Raw genomic sequence first — 17,563 nt, 5'->3', positions numbered from 1 at the left:
TTTATTGTCCTCATGATCGTAGATCTGAGGCTTTATTCTGAAAAGATTTGACACTGGCCGGAGCCTTACGTCCTAAGGCTTAATGGTTAAGGGAGTAGGCGGACAAAGGTGGAAGGATAAGGGAAGAAAAAACAAGTGAGTCGTGATACATTAGGCAAAGCCTGCTCGAATCAGAGAAAAAGAGCTATGCCAAAGAAATGAAGTGTGTGCGCAGCCGCAGGAAGACAGGGAGGCTGTGGTGGACGAGATCTGCGCTGCCACCGGAACAAGGCGGCTGGGACAGGGAGCAGGAGCGTGGCCTGGAGAAGTCGGGGCCCAGCAAGGCTCCCCAACCGGCTGGAGCAGGGGCGGCAGCAGTGAGAGAGAACTCGGAAAGGAGCCTGGCCCGTTTGTGAAGGGTAAAGCTTGTGCCCAAGATGTGTAACTTGCGGTAACTTGACAGAAGGTATAGGGAGCCACAGTGCCTCGAAGGACGGAGGTGGGGAAAAAGATAATTATTAAGCATCTATCAACTCCGCGTGCTTACCGATCTCCTAAGAATTTCATTGAAATGCAGAGTCCGATTCCATAGGGCTGGGGAGGGGTCTGAGATGCTGCCTTTCTAATGAGCTCCCCAGCTAGAACCACACTGTGGGGACAAAAGCTGTAGCTTGTTTAATCTGCTGTCCAGTGAGTGTAATGGACTCCTTTTTTATGTGCAGGAAAACTGCTTTTCTGTGGGCTTTCTTGGCTCTCCCAAAGTCATGCCATTAAAAATGACTGCACTGTTCCCTGCCTTCCACCACGTGGGGATGAAAACCACAGCCCCCAATCCTGACTTTCTCCAGCCCCCTCTCGGTCTGCCCACAGGGCTGAGTCCTCTAGGTTTGTAAATTCAGATCCTCCCGACATCGGCTGGCCGCTGGGCTGGAGCTTCTGAGCCTGCCTGCCACAGCTTCTAAACGTAGCTCACCTCACAGGAAACCAGACACTATTGGCCAATTTTTCAAATAAGAATACCCACGGAGGGAGAAAAAGGGAAACACTCTCTGGCAGAGTCTGCCTGGGACAAAGTGGCTGATTGACACATCCTGAGGTTCCCTTCCCAGCCCAGCCCAGGTAGGAGCACCTGTGGGTGTGTGGGGCAGAGCACTGTAGTCAGAGGTCAAAGCAGGGTAATGACGTTGGTTTGCTTTACATGCCAGCAAGGGAGGTCATGTACCTGAGGACAGTGTAGTCTTACTGTCCAAATGGCATGAGTGATTAGATCATTTACGATATGCTTGGTGTGACGGATAGGATTAGAAGCCCTAGTAATTACATTTTAGGGGCATGGAGAAATGCTCATGATTTGACATTAACTTTAAAAAAAAGCATCATTGAAAAAAAAATGCTTCTGGATGATTTTGAGGAATTACTGTTAACTTTTTAAGGCGAGAAATAGTATTGAAGTTATTATTTTTTTGAAAGTCCTTATTCTTTAGAGACTCACACGTAACTATTTATGGGTGAAATGCTATGATGTCTAGATTTATCTTTAAACAATGCAGTAGGACGCAAACAGGGGAACAGATGAAATATCAACCACGAGATACTAATTGTTGAAGCTCAGGCGCTGGGTGCATGGGGATTCTCTCTGCTTTTTACATGCTTGGAAATTCTATAATAAAAAGTTTTTAAAATAGCATTTGAATTTTAACTATACATATACTTAATATGACTATGAAAATATACATAAAGATTGGATGAATGAAAGCTAAAAGCTAGCTGTGGTTGATTCTTGGAAGTCAGATTGTAGATAGTTTTGTTTTGTTTTCCTTTTATTTCCATGCTTTTCGTGTACCTACATTTTTATAAAGAGCATCTATTGCATTTATGATGAAAATTATTTTAATTAATAAATTGCCGGCACAAGTTTGATGTTCAGTATTGATATATGCTGTTATAATCATTGTCGAGACACTCAGTTCAGAAGGTTTGGGTTGTTAGAAAACACGGTCCCCAGAAAGAAAGTCTGAATGGATACTCTTCTGGGTGCAAGACAGGAGGAAATACATCGAGTCCCTAGCGGAGGACTGGCTGGAACCTGTCGTTTCTCATTGTTTGCCTCTTATCTGGGCATCACGGCCTCACAGAATGCTGCAGTGTCTGCTCTGTAAGTTCACAGCGGGGCCCAGAGAAAGGCCTGGGACTTCTAGGATTTTTCCTCCTTCCCCAAAACGTTCTTTTTCTTTTTGAAATACCTGGGAGAAAACTTGGTTAAAAAACAAAAACAAACAAACAAAAAAATCTTGAACCCAAAAGAAAGAAGATTGGGCTGCGAAAGAAGCAGGTAAGAAAACTCCCCTGGTGAGCCAGGGCTGCCAGGGTCTGCTCAGGGGACTACTCTGTGTGTGTGTGTGTGTGTGTGTGTGTGTGTGTGTGTGTGTGTGTGTGTCTTGGGTAGATTCATATCTGTGTTTGACTTCGGCTCTGTGCTTGACCTTGCTAAGCCTCAAGCCCTGCTTTTAAAATGAAGATCAACCATGAGTTGATTATGGTAGAAGCCAGCAATGGGTCCAGGTTGAGTTTCTGTGAGGATTAAGGAGTGGTGTATAAAGTTAAGGAGTAGATTGTGGTTCTTGGTATGGAAGAAAACTATATCACATCTCTTTAAACATCTTCCCAGGTCCTCTTTGTCCTTTTCCTTAAATCGGTGTTCATGGTGAAACATAACACACTCAAAGAGCTGTGTGCCACTTAACAACTTCCTATAAACTGATCTCCAGGCAGCGGGAGAGAACCGGGCCAGCCCCCAGCAGCCTCTCTCCGTCCCTTCCTGACCAGCACCCCGCCTTCCCAGAAGCTGCTGTAATCCTGACTTTTATGGTAATTACTTCCTTAATTGTTCTTCTAGTTTTACCATCTAACTTTGCATCCTTACACAATATGAATTATCATTGGGATCGGGGACATTCAGCTGCTCCCTCCCCTTTGTGTATGTGGATTCATGCAGTGGTCTACTTGTTGGTCTGCATTTTTAAAATGCATCGTGTTGTATATGTGGATTCATGCAGTGGTCTACTTGTTGGTCTGCATTTTTAAAATGCATCGTGTTGTAAGAGATGTAGAAGCACACACAAAAAATGTCAATGGCAGTGCTGTTCATGGTGGCCCTGAACTGAGGCCCCCCCACCCCCACTGTGCATCAACAGTAGAATGATGGTCATCGTAGAGCCCTCACATGGTGGCATCTTATACCACTCCAAGAATGGACAGACCATGGCCTCAGCAATAACATGGGTGAGATCCTTCCAGGGAATGCTAAGATGAATTCACAGGTAAACGCAAAGTTGGCTCCGGTGTCCCTCCACCAGACGCAATTTCTGTTTCCATGAACAAGGATCCTTGCATTGCTATCAGCCTCCTATAACTTACAGAGCTGAAAGTTAGCTCCGATGATAAAAGGAGAAGATGGACCCAGAGGGTGTGCTAGGTAGGACACCAGTGACTTTTTTGGGGGGTGGGTGGGAGAGGGACCTATTTTAAAGTAGTTGATAATTTCTCCTTACAGTTCCTTAGTGTGGAATTTGAGACGACTCTGCTGACTCCTCTGCTGCCTTCTGGGCCTCGGCTCTTCCTGCATCCTCACAGGAGCCCTCCGCTCAGGCTAAACTAGACTTTCCCGAATGCTCCAGGGACAAGCCAGCCCCTCCTAACCCCAGATGCTCCTGTCCTTCCGTTTCTAGTGTATTCCCTGACACCCTCTCTGCCCGCCTTTATCCCAAGGGAGTTCCTCGTGCTCAGACCCTCACTGCCTTTGGCTTCAACTCCACCCCTCAACCCCTATCTTTACCTTTGTCTACCTGGAAGACCCTCCCATCCTCTAAGACTCTGCTTAAGTGGTCCAACTCTTGGGTTCCCCATAACTTTTCTTACATTCTGTTACTAAATGATAACAAAAATTCACAGAGACTGTATCTTCAATCTTTTTACCTCCACAGAATTTAGCGCAGCGCCTTGTGTTGGGAAAATATAATTAAAAACAAAATCTCCAACCCAGGAAAACCTCTCCACAAGAAGGGTAGAGGAAGAAAACACTTTTATTATTAAATAAGCATTAAACTAGAATGCGATGTGCATCACTTGGCAATCTGCTGAGAGGTTGTAAAGACAAAAAAAGAAATCTTACCCTATTATATAGCAAGCCCATACAACTCCTCACACACATGTTCTCAAGATAAACAATAACCAGAACTCAAGCATGAGAATTTGACAGTCACATATAGTTAATTCACCCTAACTCTATGACGGCAATCGGGGTTACCATCGATGTTAGCTGACTGATTTCATCCAGAGAAGAAGTAAACCTCTCCTATCTTTATGATCGGATGTCCTTTTGCAACCTGGAGCAATGGCACCCACCCATGTCAGGCTCCACAGAAGCTGAGAGATAAGACTCTATCTCTCGATGTTTATACTACAAAGAGATGACTCCCAGGTCCTTGAGAAAGGCATTCCTGGGTCATGATGACTTATTTTTTTAAGATAAACACTTTAAGGAAGTGTTTAAGGAAGTGTTTTTAAGGACAAGGAAGCAGGGGGAATCCTTCTATTTTTGATTTTCATTTGTCCTTCCACTAGCATATAGTAAAGATACTTCATTAAGATTGGCTTAATTAATTCTTTAACAATTCTGTCTCTTCAATTACTTTAAAAGAAGCCACAAGGTATTTCCCTTCGACGTGTCACAGTTTACTTTGGCAGAGATCGAGAAACACCATAAAGTGCTCTGAGAGGAGGCGTGTCAAACCCAGAAGTGGCAGGTTCTGTAAGCGGCGGCTCACCCGGCCGGAGGGGCCTCATCCAGGCACTGTTTTCTCCTGTTGCTGGTTTAGGCTTGGGGTCTGCGTTTGGCCCCGTGTAAAATGCTGGTGGGTGGGTAATGTCCTGTTTTAGGTGGACTCATTGCTGCAGGAATAGAGATCCACTCATCTGCTTGCCTAGGGAATGGAGTGCAAAGTAACTGAGCCAGGATTTCAACCCAGATGCACCTCTGCACAAAACCATGCTCCCTGCACTGCATGATGCTTTTCCTCTTGCGGGGGTAGGAGTGGGGGTTGGGAATGTGCAGATCATTGCAGGCCACATCTCTAGGACTAGAGCTGAAAAATAAGAGATGCGGCCCCCCTGAAAAGAAGATGTTCCATGATACAAGCCTGAACACTCTTCCTGGCTGTCTCCCTGCTGGACTCGGAACCTGGCGGGCTGACCTCCGTGAAACGCTGTGTGGGAAATGGAGGGGGTATCGTTATTTACCGCTCCAGCCGCAGCTAGGTGGTCCTCACTGCAAGACTCCCAGAATCTAGCTCTCATCAATGCTGGTGAAGAAATCTCTGGAGAAGAAATGGCTGAAGGCTGACGGGTCGGCTTATTTCCTGCCTTCAAATACACGTGATGCTTTTCAGAGCCATGTACCTCATAGGGGCCCACACAGCCCACGGATGGCTAGGGACCCTGGGTGGCTCACTTCCGGCTCTGCCTTGATTTCTCGATGCACGAAATGAAGGTCATGGAGCATCTTTTCAAGGGGGGCCGCATCTCTTATTTTTCACCTCTAGTCCTAGAGATGTGGCCTGCAATGATCGGCACATCCCCCCGCCCCACAAGAGGAAAAGCATCCTGCAGTTCAGGGAGCATGGTTTTGTGCAGAGATGCATCTGGGTTGAAATCCTGGTTCAGTTACTCCTTTAGAAAAGTTTCTCAAATCTCTCTGAGCCACCGTCGGTTAATTTGACAGTGGAGGTTGTGGGGAGAGTCAGTTCTCATGTGGGCTTGTGGAAAAAAGTAAACAGGATCTTGTGTATGGAACATTTTACTTAGCAAGCATCCAGGAATGAAGCCTCTGCTCCTTCTAAACTAGAACCTTCTGAAGATAAGCTCAGTTTCCAAATGTCAACAGCACAATGGCACCCCATGAGAAAAGCAGGGATCAGGGCTCAAGCAATTCTTTAGTTTCCTTCGGTCCAAGGAGAAAAAAAATTAAACGTTGCTTTTTTTTTTTTTTTTTTTGGCATTTGACTGAACTTTGTTAAACTGAGTCTTCTTCACTCAAGGGCCTGAAAAGCCATAAGCAGAGACCTAGGAGGGTTAAAAAAAAAAAAAATGATGCAATGGATCTAGAAAACAGTAAGCAAGACTCGAGGCCAACAGAGTGTAGGGGCTGTAACGTGAAAAAAAGATCAGTTAGAAGAGAATGGATTTGGGCCACCTAATGAGAGGAAGTGCAGAAAAGGGAAGCTGATTGGAAACAATGGGTAACGATGACCCCAAAAAAATTAAAAAATAAATGAGCAGGCCTGAAAAAAGGAAGTGGGCCAGAGGAAGTAGAACAGGATCGGCAGAGGAAGCAAGCGGTATTTTTTTAAAAGCGGGTCCTACAAAATTCATTTCTACTTTGGTGCGAAACACACTCGCACTCAAAACTCTGCTTCTAGGTTCAGATCACATTCTCCCAGCTCAATGCCATTTACTAACACCTTGACTTAAGGGAAAAAAGAGTGAGGGGACCTGAGAACAGCCTAGGGCGTTTATGTGCTTGCTGGCTTCTGCCTTGAGCCCTGCAGTGCGGCCTCAGTTGGTAGTGCCTACATTAGCGCCTCACCCTGGCATGCAATCTTCCTCTTGCGACCCTGTCTATATGAACTCTAGCTGAGGAGACCCTGCAAAGACTTACCTTATTGGGTTCACGTACTTGGTTCTGGTGTCCTCAGGGGCCAGCCTGAGTGAAAGCAATTAGACCCCCAGAAACCGTTTGACCCGCCCTGAAGGCTACCTGCCAAGACTGGCCCTGCTCCCATCTGCCACCAGAAAGCCTTACCTTCAGGTTCATCTCTCAATCCTGGGGCATCTCGGAGGATCCAGAAATAAGAGGTCTACCCAGCTCGGTCCCACCCTTCCTAAAAAGGTCCCACGGTTAAACCATCAAGGTCAGTGGAATAACTCCATGAAGAAGTCCTGATGTCAGATGTCGGATGTAAATGATGCCCTCACACGTGCTGGGGCTGTCCTCTACCAAGGCTGGATCTGAACTGGCTCGAAAAGCTCAGACAGACTGCAAATCCCGTTCCCAGCCAAGCAAGACCCTGGGCCACTTCAGAGTCACACAGTTGAGGCGGCAGCTAGGCTTCGACATTTGTGCAGAAGAGAGAGCTAAAATTGCTCACTCCGATATCTGCTTCATGATCAGCTATGTTCAATAGTCATGCACTCATGTTCATTTATTCACTTCATTCATTCATTCATTCATTCACATTAGGGACCCACTAAACTCTCAGAGTTTAATAGTCCCTGGCACCTGATTAGAAAAGATCCTCGTGAGCACCTCTGGGAACAAGACCTCTTTGCCGCTCCGCCCGGCAGTCACTTGTTTATTTCTAACCATCTCTACCTGCTCCATGCTCTGTGGTCTGTCGTAGCCTACCCTTTCTTGTCATCATGAATATTTCTGGAGACATTTAGCAGGGCAGTGAATTAAACATAGGACTTTTCCTTCCGAGAGGATTAAATAGGTAATGATGTGGAGTGTTTAGCAATGAGCCTGACAGCTTCCCTCCGAAAAAAATCTGAAAAGAAAATACTTTTTATTTCAGGGAGAAAAAAATAAACTTTTGTAGACTAAATTTCCACGACGCCTAGGGCAGAAGTGAAACATGAGAGTCCATAAGCAGTCTGGATGATTTGAAAGGTTCAAAGTGCTTCTGCTTCCTCGCCTAAAGCATTTATTAAGTGCCTGCTGCATACAACACACCGTGCCAGGTGCTCGCCTCAAAACAGTGCCCTGAGCAGGCATGAGAATGAACCCTGATCTTGCAAGTGAGGAATGTCAGGCTCAGAGGTTCCCTGTTCACCCAAGGTCACTCACTCGGCCAAAAAGGGCAGACTGGGATGCAATCACGGGAGAGCCCCAGTCTGCAGCCCTCACCCTTCCTACCCACCTCCCCACTCTCCCTCCTCAGTGACCCAGGGACATCTGCCTGAAGACTTGTAGAAGGTCCCTTTGTGTAAGGCGCAGTGCCAAGAGTGGAAATCAAACCCACCTCATGTAGATTTGGCAAATCCAAAAGCACGACGTTTCTGGGCTTCAGGGCTGAGCACAAGCGCTGGAAAAGATGCAAAATGAGTTTTACTGGCCTCAGCCTCCTCTCGAGGTCAGCTTTACCAGCTCCTTTCACAGGGTGAAGGGGGAGGTAGAGGTGGGGAGGATAGCTAGCCCCAGGATCCCTAAATTATGACCATCAAAGTTTGACTATTCGCCCTCCTATTTGCATGTCTGGGAAGCTATGTGTCTTCGATAAGCCATAGGCAACAAGTAGCAATTCCTTTGTCTCCCCGTTTGAAATGGAGCTTGCACCATTTCAAACTGGCATTCATGTGGTTCAAAAATGGTTGCATATCAGCCATTGTATATGGTTCAACTTAAATGTTACTGATTAAGGTCACAGCCAAAGAAAAGGGCATCGCAGCGTAAAGCGAAGAAAGCGTAGACTTTCTTTGAGAATGCCATCCCAGCCTGAGGTAGCCCTTGGCTCACTTCTTCCTGGAAGAGCCTGGGTCAGATGCAGAGATGGGCCAGGACACAAAGCAGAGGCTGGGAAGAGAGCAGCAAACCCTGGCTGGGTGGACTTTAACCTTGGCAGAGACATGGTCTTGGTGACACCAGCATGAAAAGGAAGCAGCGGGGTGTGGAAACTCCCTTGGTTAAAGGAGCTGAACTTTGTTTTTAGTTGTGGTGGAGAGGGAGGCAGTGACAGCCAGAAGGTGTACTCTGAGTATGGTTGGGGTTTCTGAGGTGCCTGTCTGTGGTATCACAAGGAAGAGGAGGAGGCCACAGGGGATTGGGGTGAAAAGGCTGCCCTTGCAGTCTCTGGAGTGAATGAGGAGCGAGCCCTGGCTGGGAGGAGAGGGGGGAATGGGACCTGTGCAGAAATATCTTATCTTTTCATTTTTGTTTGGAAGGAAACAGGAAATAAGAGGAGTGGAGGAAGTGAGGGGAGCAAAGTGGAGTGTGGGGGTGGCATTACCAGGTTAACAAGCTACCCCGGCCCAGCTCGGCCTGGCCAAGCACAGCCCTCCATCTCGGGTCCATCAGCCCTTCCATGGTACCAAAAGGCCCGGATGGTGGCGACCCCTCCTCCTCACTAAGCATTGCAGGATGACCGACCGTCTGTGTTTGCTTAGGGGTGAGGGGTCCGACATGGGACACTTTCAGTGCTAAAACTAGAAAAGTCCCAGGCAAACCAAGGCAAGATAGTCAGCGTAGAGTGTGCGACTGTGTCTTAACTCGTAAGGAAGAGAAGGACTCGTTGGTTCTGAGAGGTAGAGGGAAAGAAATGGCTTCTGAAACAAAGAAGAAGGTGTCTGGGTGTGGGTCTCTGGAGCGTGTCAGTGGCTTCTCTCTCCAGCTTCAGCCTCATGCAGCACACATTGGGGTCCAGAGCGCGGAGGCGGTAGGAATAAGGGAAAGGAGTGGAGAATTCTTTCGGACTGAAGTATAAATTACTGCATTTCCCGTCCGCCCCCAACCTTCCCACCTCCCTGCCCGTGGCTCTCTCTTCCCATTCACACACTGGTAAAGCTAGCTAGCTTTTGGAGAAACTTTTGCAAATCAGAGAAAAAAAGGTTTTTCTTGGGCTTCAAAAGGCCTAGATTCAAATGCTGGCTGAGGCACTGACTACGTAGCTTCGGGCAAGTCACTCTCGGAGACCTGGCTTCCTCTTCTGCCAAAGAAGGTTGGTGGTTATATCCTCCATGGTTACAGACTGTCATGGGGAGTCAATGAGATGGCACATGTAACTGGTTAAGCACCAACCCATATTTGTTTCTTCCACCCAGAGAGAATTTTGACTGTTTCTCTGAGAACTCATGTTGTTCCTTGTTTTCTTTTCTGTTACAGGCCGTCATCATGTCCACCCTCTCTCCTAAATCAATTTTGGAAGACTTTCAGTATGATGAGAATGCGGAAGTTTGTGACATGGGGGACATGGTAGCCTTCGGGACTGCCTTTTTGTCTATAGTGTACTCCCTTGTCTTTGTCTTCGGCATGGTGGGAAATTTGCTGGTGGTGTTGGCCCTCACCCACAGCCAGAAACCCAAGAGTATCACCGACATCTACCTCCTGAACTTGGCCTTGTCCGATCTGCTCTTTGTAGCCACCTTGCCTTTCTGGATTCACTATCTGATAAGGGAACATGGCTTTAACAACGCGGTGTGCAAACTCACTACTGCCTTCTTCTTCATTGGCTTCTTTGGAGGCATATTCTTCATCACCATCATCAGCATCGATAGGTACCGGGCCATCGTCCTGGCCGCCAACTCCATGAACAACCGGACCGTGCAGCATGGCGTCACCATCAGCTTAGGCGTCTGGGCAGCTGCCATCTTGGTGTCAGCGCCCCAGTTCATGTTCACCAAACATGAGGAAAATGAATGCTTCGAGAACTACCCTGAGGTCCTGCAGGATATCTGGCCTGTGCTCCGCAACATGGAAGCAAATATTCTTGGCTTCCTGCTGCCCCTGCTCATTATGAGTTACTGTTACTTGAGAATTATCCAGACACTGTTTTCCTGCAAGAACCACAAGAAAGCTAAAGCCATTAAACTCATCTTTTTGGTGGTCATCGTGTTTTTCTTCTTCTGGACACCCTATCACATGATGATTTTCTTAGAGACACTCAGTCTCCATAACTTCTTTCCCAATTGTGACATGAAGAGGCATTTGAAATTGGCCCTCGGTGTGACCGAGACAATCGCATTTACCCACTGTTGCCTCAACCCTTTCATCTACGCATTTGCTGGAGAGAAGTTCAGAAAGTATCTTCACCAACTGTATAGGAAATGCCTGGCTGTCCTGTGTGGTCATTCTGTCCATGTCACTTTCTCCTCATCTGAATCACAAAGGAGCAGGGGGGAAAGTGTCTTGAGCAGCAATTTAACTCACTGCACCACTGATGGAGATGAGTCTATGCCTCTCTGAAGACAGCCCTAAAGCCTTGTCCCTACATAGAGCCTGGAGTTCCTGAGTCTGACACTGAATCATGAGGACAGATTTCCTTGTTTGTTTGTTTCTCACATGGAAGAAATGATGGACCCAGTGCCCCGAAAATAACCCAAAGGTATTTTAGAGAAGTGTGATCAAAATTTGAATGATGGAGGGGAGACATGTGTCTTACTGCAAAAGTCAAGACTTTTTTGTTTACAAATAACAAAAGTTCAACTCAGACTAGCTTAGCTAAAAGGTGGGTGGTGGGTGTTGTTCACCGTGTGGCACAGGCAAGGGGGTGGTTGAGCCCTCAGAGTGTGGGGAGACTAGGGCGTGGACTGAGCTAGAATTTCCTCTCTCTGACTCTCAAATCTCTGAGTGGCGACAGAGCTCTCAGACTCACATAACACATCTTTGTCATCAGAAAGGGACTGAGACCCATTCATTTCTGATCTCAAGGTCAAAATTCCCAGAGAATGGCTCTGATTGGCTACGTTTGTATCAGATGCCCATCCCCAGTGGTTTCCATGGGAAAGGCATAGATAAGATGGCAGCTTCCATTTCATTTTTGCGGCTAAAGGTTCAGGGGGACGTTATTTCCAAGAAGCTGGAGGGGCGAGTGCTGTTTTGATCAGACAAAACAAGAGCTGCCCACCAACTTTACCGTGTGTCTGCCCTGGTCTCCCTTCCAGTCACACCGGCCAGCATGCATTAGCAGCTTCCTCTTCTTTAAACCCCTTCTATCATGTCCCCAAACCTTTGCCAACTACATCAAGTCCGACTCAAGTGCCTGGCCTCTGAGACCCTCCATCATGAAGTCCCTCCAACAGATTCCCCATTGTCTCCCCTTCCGAAAGGACACCACCCACCCTGCCATCCAGGTCCCTTCTGTCTGACCTCATTCATCTCCACATGCTCTTGGGCCCAAGAGGAGAAATAGAAAGAACTCTGGCCCAAACTGAGAAGGGATGGTTTCCAATCCCAAATCTATCACTTGCCCACACTGAGGACCAACCGAGCTTCAATTTTCTCATCTGTAAAATAGAGATGATGGAACTTTTCACATCGCTAGCAATTTTTCCAGTATAAGGAACCAGTCACCAACTGTTACAGATCCCAACAGTCTTGTCTGGTTCCCAGACTTCAGCTTACACCCCACCTGGCAATGTGCATAAGCAGTGGTGTTGACAGAGCTTGGAGGAGCCTGCAGGCTCTGCTGTATAATGTAGCCCAGGAATAGAGAAGCCTGGTTCCTACAGTGGCACTCAGTGAATACTCCTGATATATGGATTGATAGCCTTCCTTGACCCAGCCTCCAAACTGCTTTGAACATTCCTTCTCAATCATCTCGAGGCAATGCCTTGCCATCTGGAGAAAACCCCATCATTTACACCACTGCCAACCTGGAGAACCAAGGTCACAAGAACAGCTTTTTTTTTTTCAGTAAACATTTGGGGTGGTCTAAAACTTTAATGTTTGAAAAACAATTGTAATAATGCTAAAGAAAATGTCGTCTGTAATCTAACCACACGGTACTGCCATTGGCCCATCCAGACCTTGCTCACATCCTCATGCGTTTAGAGTTGCAATCATAATGTACAGACAGTTTCGTAGTCTGCTTTTCTCCTCTTAACATTAGACCAGAAATAGCTCTCTGCTTCTATGTAGTTTCGTGATGATCATTTTAGAAGACTCTGCCAGGTTGTGTACTCATTAAAGGCGGCTGACTCATTGTTGTATTTCTGATACCTCCTTGGCAGTCAGTATGTTTGTTTAATCAATGAGAGAATGAATCATGTCCCATCAGAATCACGTACGATGATTTATTTGCTTACCATTAATCTGTTGATAAACATCTCACTTACTTCCAATATTTACTGAATACATATATCACAGCACTTTCATCCATGTCATTTCCTTTCTTCTCTTCAATGATTTCTTTTGGATAAATTCCATGCCGTGGGGATAACTGGGTCAAAGGGCGTGGGAAATTTTTAGCCACCTACGTATGAAAGCAGTATACTACAAAACCTTTATTAAGCATATACTATATGCAACAGGTGAGCTCAGATCTAGAGCTGTTCTAAAGGGGAGACCAGGCCTCTGCCCTCAATGCTTAAATGGTGCTTAATATTTAAGTACAGAATGGAGAAGTGAACAAATAAGCATATTTTGCATAAATCAGTAACACAAAGGCAGTGATGTCTTGAGCCTGTAAAGGTAAAGGGCTCTCCAGGCAAAGGAGGGAATGACATCCTAGGGCGGACGAATGGCATATATAAAGGACATGTGTGAGAACATGGGGATCTTAAGATCCTAAGGGAAAAGTGCGTGACTATTGAAAAACACTGGGAGCGGAGTGGGTGGTGGGAACCTTCTGGAACGTCTCCTCAGGGTGTTCACAAGTTTGCTCCATTATCACTTGATCCTCATTCTAGCTGTGGAATCATGAAACTTTTAATTAAATTTTTATTATTTCTGGACTCCCAAGAAGAGAAGAAAAATTCTTTGGGCTTGGAAAACAAAAGTAGAGGGACAAATGCTTTCATTTTTGGAAGAAAATTAAAAGTGTATTATAGGAAATATTCATTCATTTATTTTGCTGAATAAGGCCGAATAGGGAGAAAGCAATTATATTTGTTTTTGTTTTTGTTTTTGTTTTTTAAAAAAATCAACCCTAAATAGCAGAGATGTTGGTGTCTAAATAAATGACAAAGTCGGTTTGTCCTGGCACATGGGTGGGTCAGATCTTCTGCCTCCGAGCTCTGGGCTTCCCAGAAGCAGAGAGAATTGTAGATTCCAAAGACAGAACCTACAATGGAGTCCCAACGTATTAACTCTGTGATCTTGCACGTTACTTAACATTTCTGAGGCTAGTTTCATCATCTGGAAAATAAGAATTAAAGCAATACCTCCCTGCTAGGATTATTCTGAGGCTTTAGTAAGATGACCCCTGCGAAGCCCACAGCACAGATCTGGCAAAGCAAACGCATATAAAGGGTGGCGACGATTTTGACTCTTTTTTGTGTTGTTGTTATTATTAAATGGAACCTTTCCCAGTAAGGAAACTCATGCTATCTTGCCCTCGCCTTCTTGCTTTTCTTAGTCCTAGAATCATAGACTTGTGGGTGGTCAGAGATAATTGTATCCAAATCCACATTTTGTAAGGAAAAGGAGGTTCAGAGAGGGCCCAGGCTGGCCCCGAATCACGCAGTAAATTAATGAAACAGATAGGCCCCCTGACTCTCAGTCTACCGACTCCTTCCTCATCTTGGTAAAAATACAGACCAATCCTATGGTGACAATAGATAACGATACTGTATTGTATGTTTGAAAGTTGCTAAGATAATAGATTTTAAAAGTTTTCAGTACAAAAAAAATCTTGTAACTGTGTGAGACGATGGGTATGTTAGCTAACCTTATTGTGGTAATCATTTTGTAATATGTAGGTGTAGAAAAACACTATGCTATACACCTTAAACTTATAGATTGTCACCTGTCAGTTATATCTCTGGGGTGCGGGGAGGGGGGCACGGAAATACAGACCAATCTTGCCAATAGGGAAACCCCAGAAAGAAATTCTGCAGGAAGATGACTTCTGCAGGAAGATGACTTCAGCAGGGAGGAGAGGTCTGCCCTCTAGAGTTCAAAGTACAACAGACTTCATCTACTCACGATGACAGGTGCAGTCTGGGTGGTGCAGCCTTTGGCCATAGCTGTTCAGTATGTCTAATGAAAAACGATCGACAGAGTGAGACTCATTAACAAACGGATACCAGGAGTCCCACAGGCAGATGTTATCAGTGGCTTCCTGCAGGATCTGGGTGGGCGGACAGAGCCTTGGACAAGAGGGGTAGCTATTGAGGGACGGCCACATCCTGAGGCTGCCCTAGGGCTTGGGAGAAATGCCAAGTCTCTGCCAAATAATCCCACTCACTTTAGGCTTATTCTGTGCACATTAAATGACCATCTATGGGAGAAGTCAACTTCCCTGGGACCTTGCTACCAAAGAAAATAGAGCATATATACACTTTGGTTACCCGGAAGAGTCCATCATCCCTTACAATCCAGAGCATCTGGAGTGTGTGTAGGATCTGGTGGGCTATCCATCATCTCGCAGAGATGCTGTCCCTGAGCACCCAAGGAAAGAATTCACCTCTGGCCCCACAAGACCAACAACTACACCTGGGACACTAGCGATCCAACTCTGAGAGGTCTGCCTTGGATATCATCTGGCTCCTAGATAGTGTCCTATCAGTGCCCTCAAGACTGGCAGTCTGTCCCAACTCAGAACCTAATTTCCTTCTCCACCTGCACCCCACCCCACTAGCCCATGGGGACCACTTCAATCTCAACATGACTTGTCATATTGTTTGCTTAACTTGCTGAATTAACAACCACATTGTGGGCTACCCCAAAGTGTTATTTGAGAGCAAGTGAAAGAAATAGATCTTAGCAAATTTAGAAATACCCAGTTTCTCTTCGAGACACCTTCCTTCCGCAGGAGAGTCAGTTGTTTTCTCAAAGCTACAAGTACCATATTTCCATTTCTGTTTTATGAAGCTTGTTGTTAGGCAACGGCCTGAGTTCTTCCACAGGCACACCCCACCCAGACAGCTCTAGAAACCCAAAATAGTCTCAGCGGGAAAATTACTCTTTCACCTCATAGTTCCTCATTTATTTAAGTAGAAATAAAAATCAATTTAAATTTGCATTTCTTTGAATACTATGTAAGAGATTCATTTTGTTTGTGTAAGATTGTCGATGTGTTTGTTTTATGTTCTTCATATCTTTTTCTGATTATAAAAGAGATGCACAGTCATTGAAAATAGAAAAGATAAATGTATAAAAATTTAAAATTAAACAATATTCCACCTCCCAGTGATAACCATTGGTCAACACTGAGGTTTCCTAGCGTGTCTTTCTCTGCAGATAGATTTTTAAGAGAGATTTCAGATTATAACATACATACAGGTTTTAAATCTTGTTGCATTCACTTTTCATTATAGCATAAACATTTCCTGTGTATTAAACTCAAGCATGATTTCTAATAGTTGCATAGGAGTCCATTCTGATTTTATCGAGCCAAGCGCCTACAGACAGACATGGATGCAACTATTATGCACAAAACTGTGCTGAACATAAACCTTTGTGTATATCTTTGTATATGAGGAATTACTAGATCAGTGAATTTAAGCACCTGTGTCTCTTGCTAGATGCTGCAGAATTACTTTTCAGAAAGATGACACTGTGTTGCTGACATTTTAAAAACCCCAATCCCTGACTTCGGCTCACCCCCATCCCCCACACCTTCCCAGTCTTTTTGGTCAGGATATTGTGGGCTTTTATTATCCTATGAAATACCAGCTACTGACTTCAAGAGGCAGAGAGGGAAAACAAACAAAAAAAGACTTCCATTCTTGACAGAAGGCGGCAAGGCTGCACTTTAGCAGAGAGAAAAGAAAAGATAAAGAGATTTTAAAAAGTGACCAATAACATCACAAAAGAAATTATTTTAAGGAAACAGAGACTGCTTAGGACATGGGTTTAGGGGACACAGGAGAGGCCCTTGGAACCATATGAAATCGGGGGGAAGGAGGTCATGGGGAGTTATCGTTTAATGGGTTGAGAGTTTCAAGATAAAAAGAGTTCTGGAAATAAATGGTGGTAATGGTTAAACAATAATATGAATGCACTTAATACCACTGAACTGGACACTTAAAATGGTTAAGATAGTAAATTTTATGTTCTATGTATTTTTTTTTAAACGCCTACAGCACCTGGTCTTCCTAGGTGGTCTTTCATCCAAGTACTAACCAGGCTCGACCCTGCTTAGTTTCCGAGATCAGACGGGATCGGGCACGTTCAGGGTGGCATGGCCATAGACTGCTATGTGTATTTTACCACAATGAAAAAGTGAGGTGGGGGGGAACCAACAAAATCTAGGAAGAGAAAGAGATGGTGATACTGGATCTGGGGAAGAAGGGGCGTCTTAGAGGGAGGAGAAGTAGAGAGGAACAGGGTACTCATAAAGTCCTCGTGCAATTTGGATGTTTAAAAAATTCACTTCTATACAAACTATAAACAATCTGTAAAAGGCAACAAAGAGAGAATTTATTCAAGATTTAACGCAGTTGACCACAGGAAGGTCAGCTTTCAAGGTATCCACCATCATTTTCGACACTAAGATTCAGCCATCGCAGTATAATATAGAGCTCATTATCTACAAAATAAAAGAAAAGAAAATATAAAACAAGCATAAGCAACTTTATTTAAATCTTCAGTAAATTTTCTCTGGGTTGCCGTTCACTAATTATTTATACCTTACATGGAAGTGAATTTATTTGACATTGGGGCCACCAGGATGCCTTATGGACACCCTGTATCTTAGACTTTTGCTAGCAGAGGTGATGCTCCAATCAGCAAGGAGGCTCCATTAGTACCAGTGCCAAGGACCCCCTCGGCATATGCAGGTAGCCCTGTCTTGGGGCAAGAGGATGGCCAGCTGCCAAATTGGAAGTAGAACACCAAAAGGCCACTTTACACTTCCATCAGTAATGAATA

General features: G+C 45.2%; 1 protein-coding gene and 1 pseudogene across 3 annotated transcripts; one reads left to right on the top strand and one right to left on the bottom strand.

Moving 5' to 3' along the window:
* The first annotated feature begins 1,007 nt into the window (after positions 1-1,007).
* LOC120582183 (CX3C chemokine receptor 1-like) lies at positions 1,008-13,132 on the top strand. Of its 3 annotated transcripts, none has more exons than XM_039837374.1 (3): positions 1,026-1,098; positions 2,648-2,847; positions 9,914-13,132. In XM_039837374.1, exons 2-3 carry the CDS (start codon positions 2,845-2,847, stop codon positions 10,991-10,993), a joined length of 1,083 nt encoding a protein of 360 aa, XP_039693308.1. In that variant the 5' UTR covers positions 1,026-1,098; positions 2,648-2,844; the 3' UTR covers positions 10,994-13,132. The 3 variants fall into 3 exon arrangements, with proteins under 3 accessions (XP_039693310.1, XP_039693308.1, XP_039693309.1); XM_039837375.1 differs by having other exon boundaries at positions 1,036-1,098; positions 2,748-2,847; XM_039837376.1 differs by lacking the exon at positions 2,648-2,847 and having other exon boundaries at positions 1,008-1,098.
* A 3,635-nt stretch (positions 13,133-16,767) lies between these two features.
* LOC120582689 (uncharacterized) lies at positions 16,768-16,886 on the bottom strand (annotated as a pseudogene).
* Positions 16,887-17,563: the final 677 nt, after the last annotated feature.

This window comes from Pteropus medius, unplaced genomic scaffold, assembly GCF_902729225.1.
Source record: "Pteropus medius unplaced genomic scaffold, Ma_sr-lr_union100, whole genome shotgun sequence".
Classification (NCBI taxonomy): Eukaryota; Metazoa; Chordata; class Mammalia; order Chiroptera; family Pteropodidae; genus Pteropus; species Pteropus medius.
Note: the sequence above shows the minus strand (reverse complement) of the source record. Positions and strands in the feature narration are given on the sequence as shown.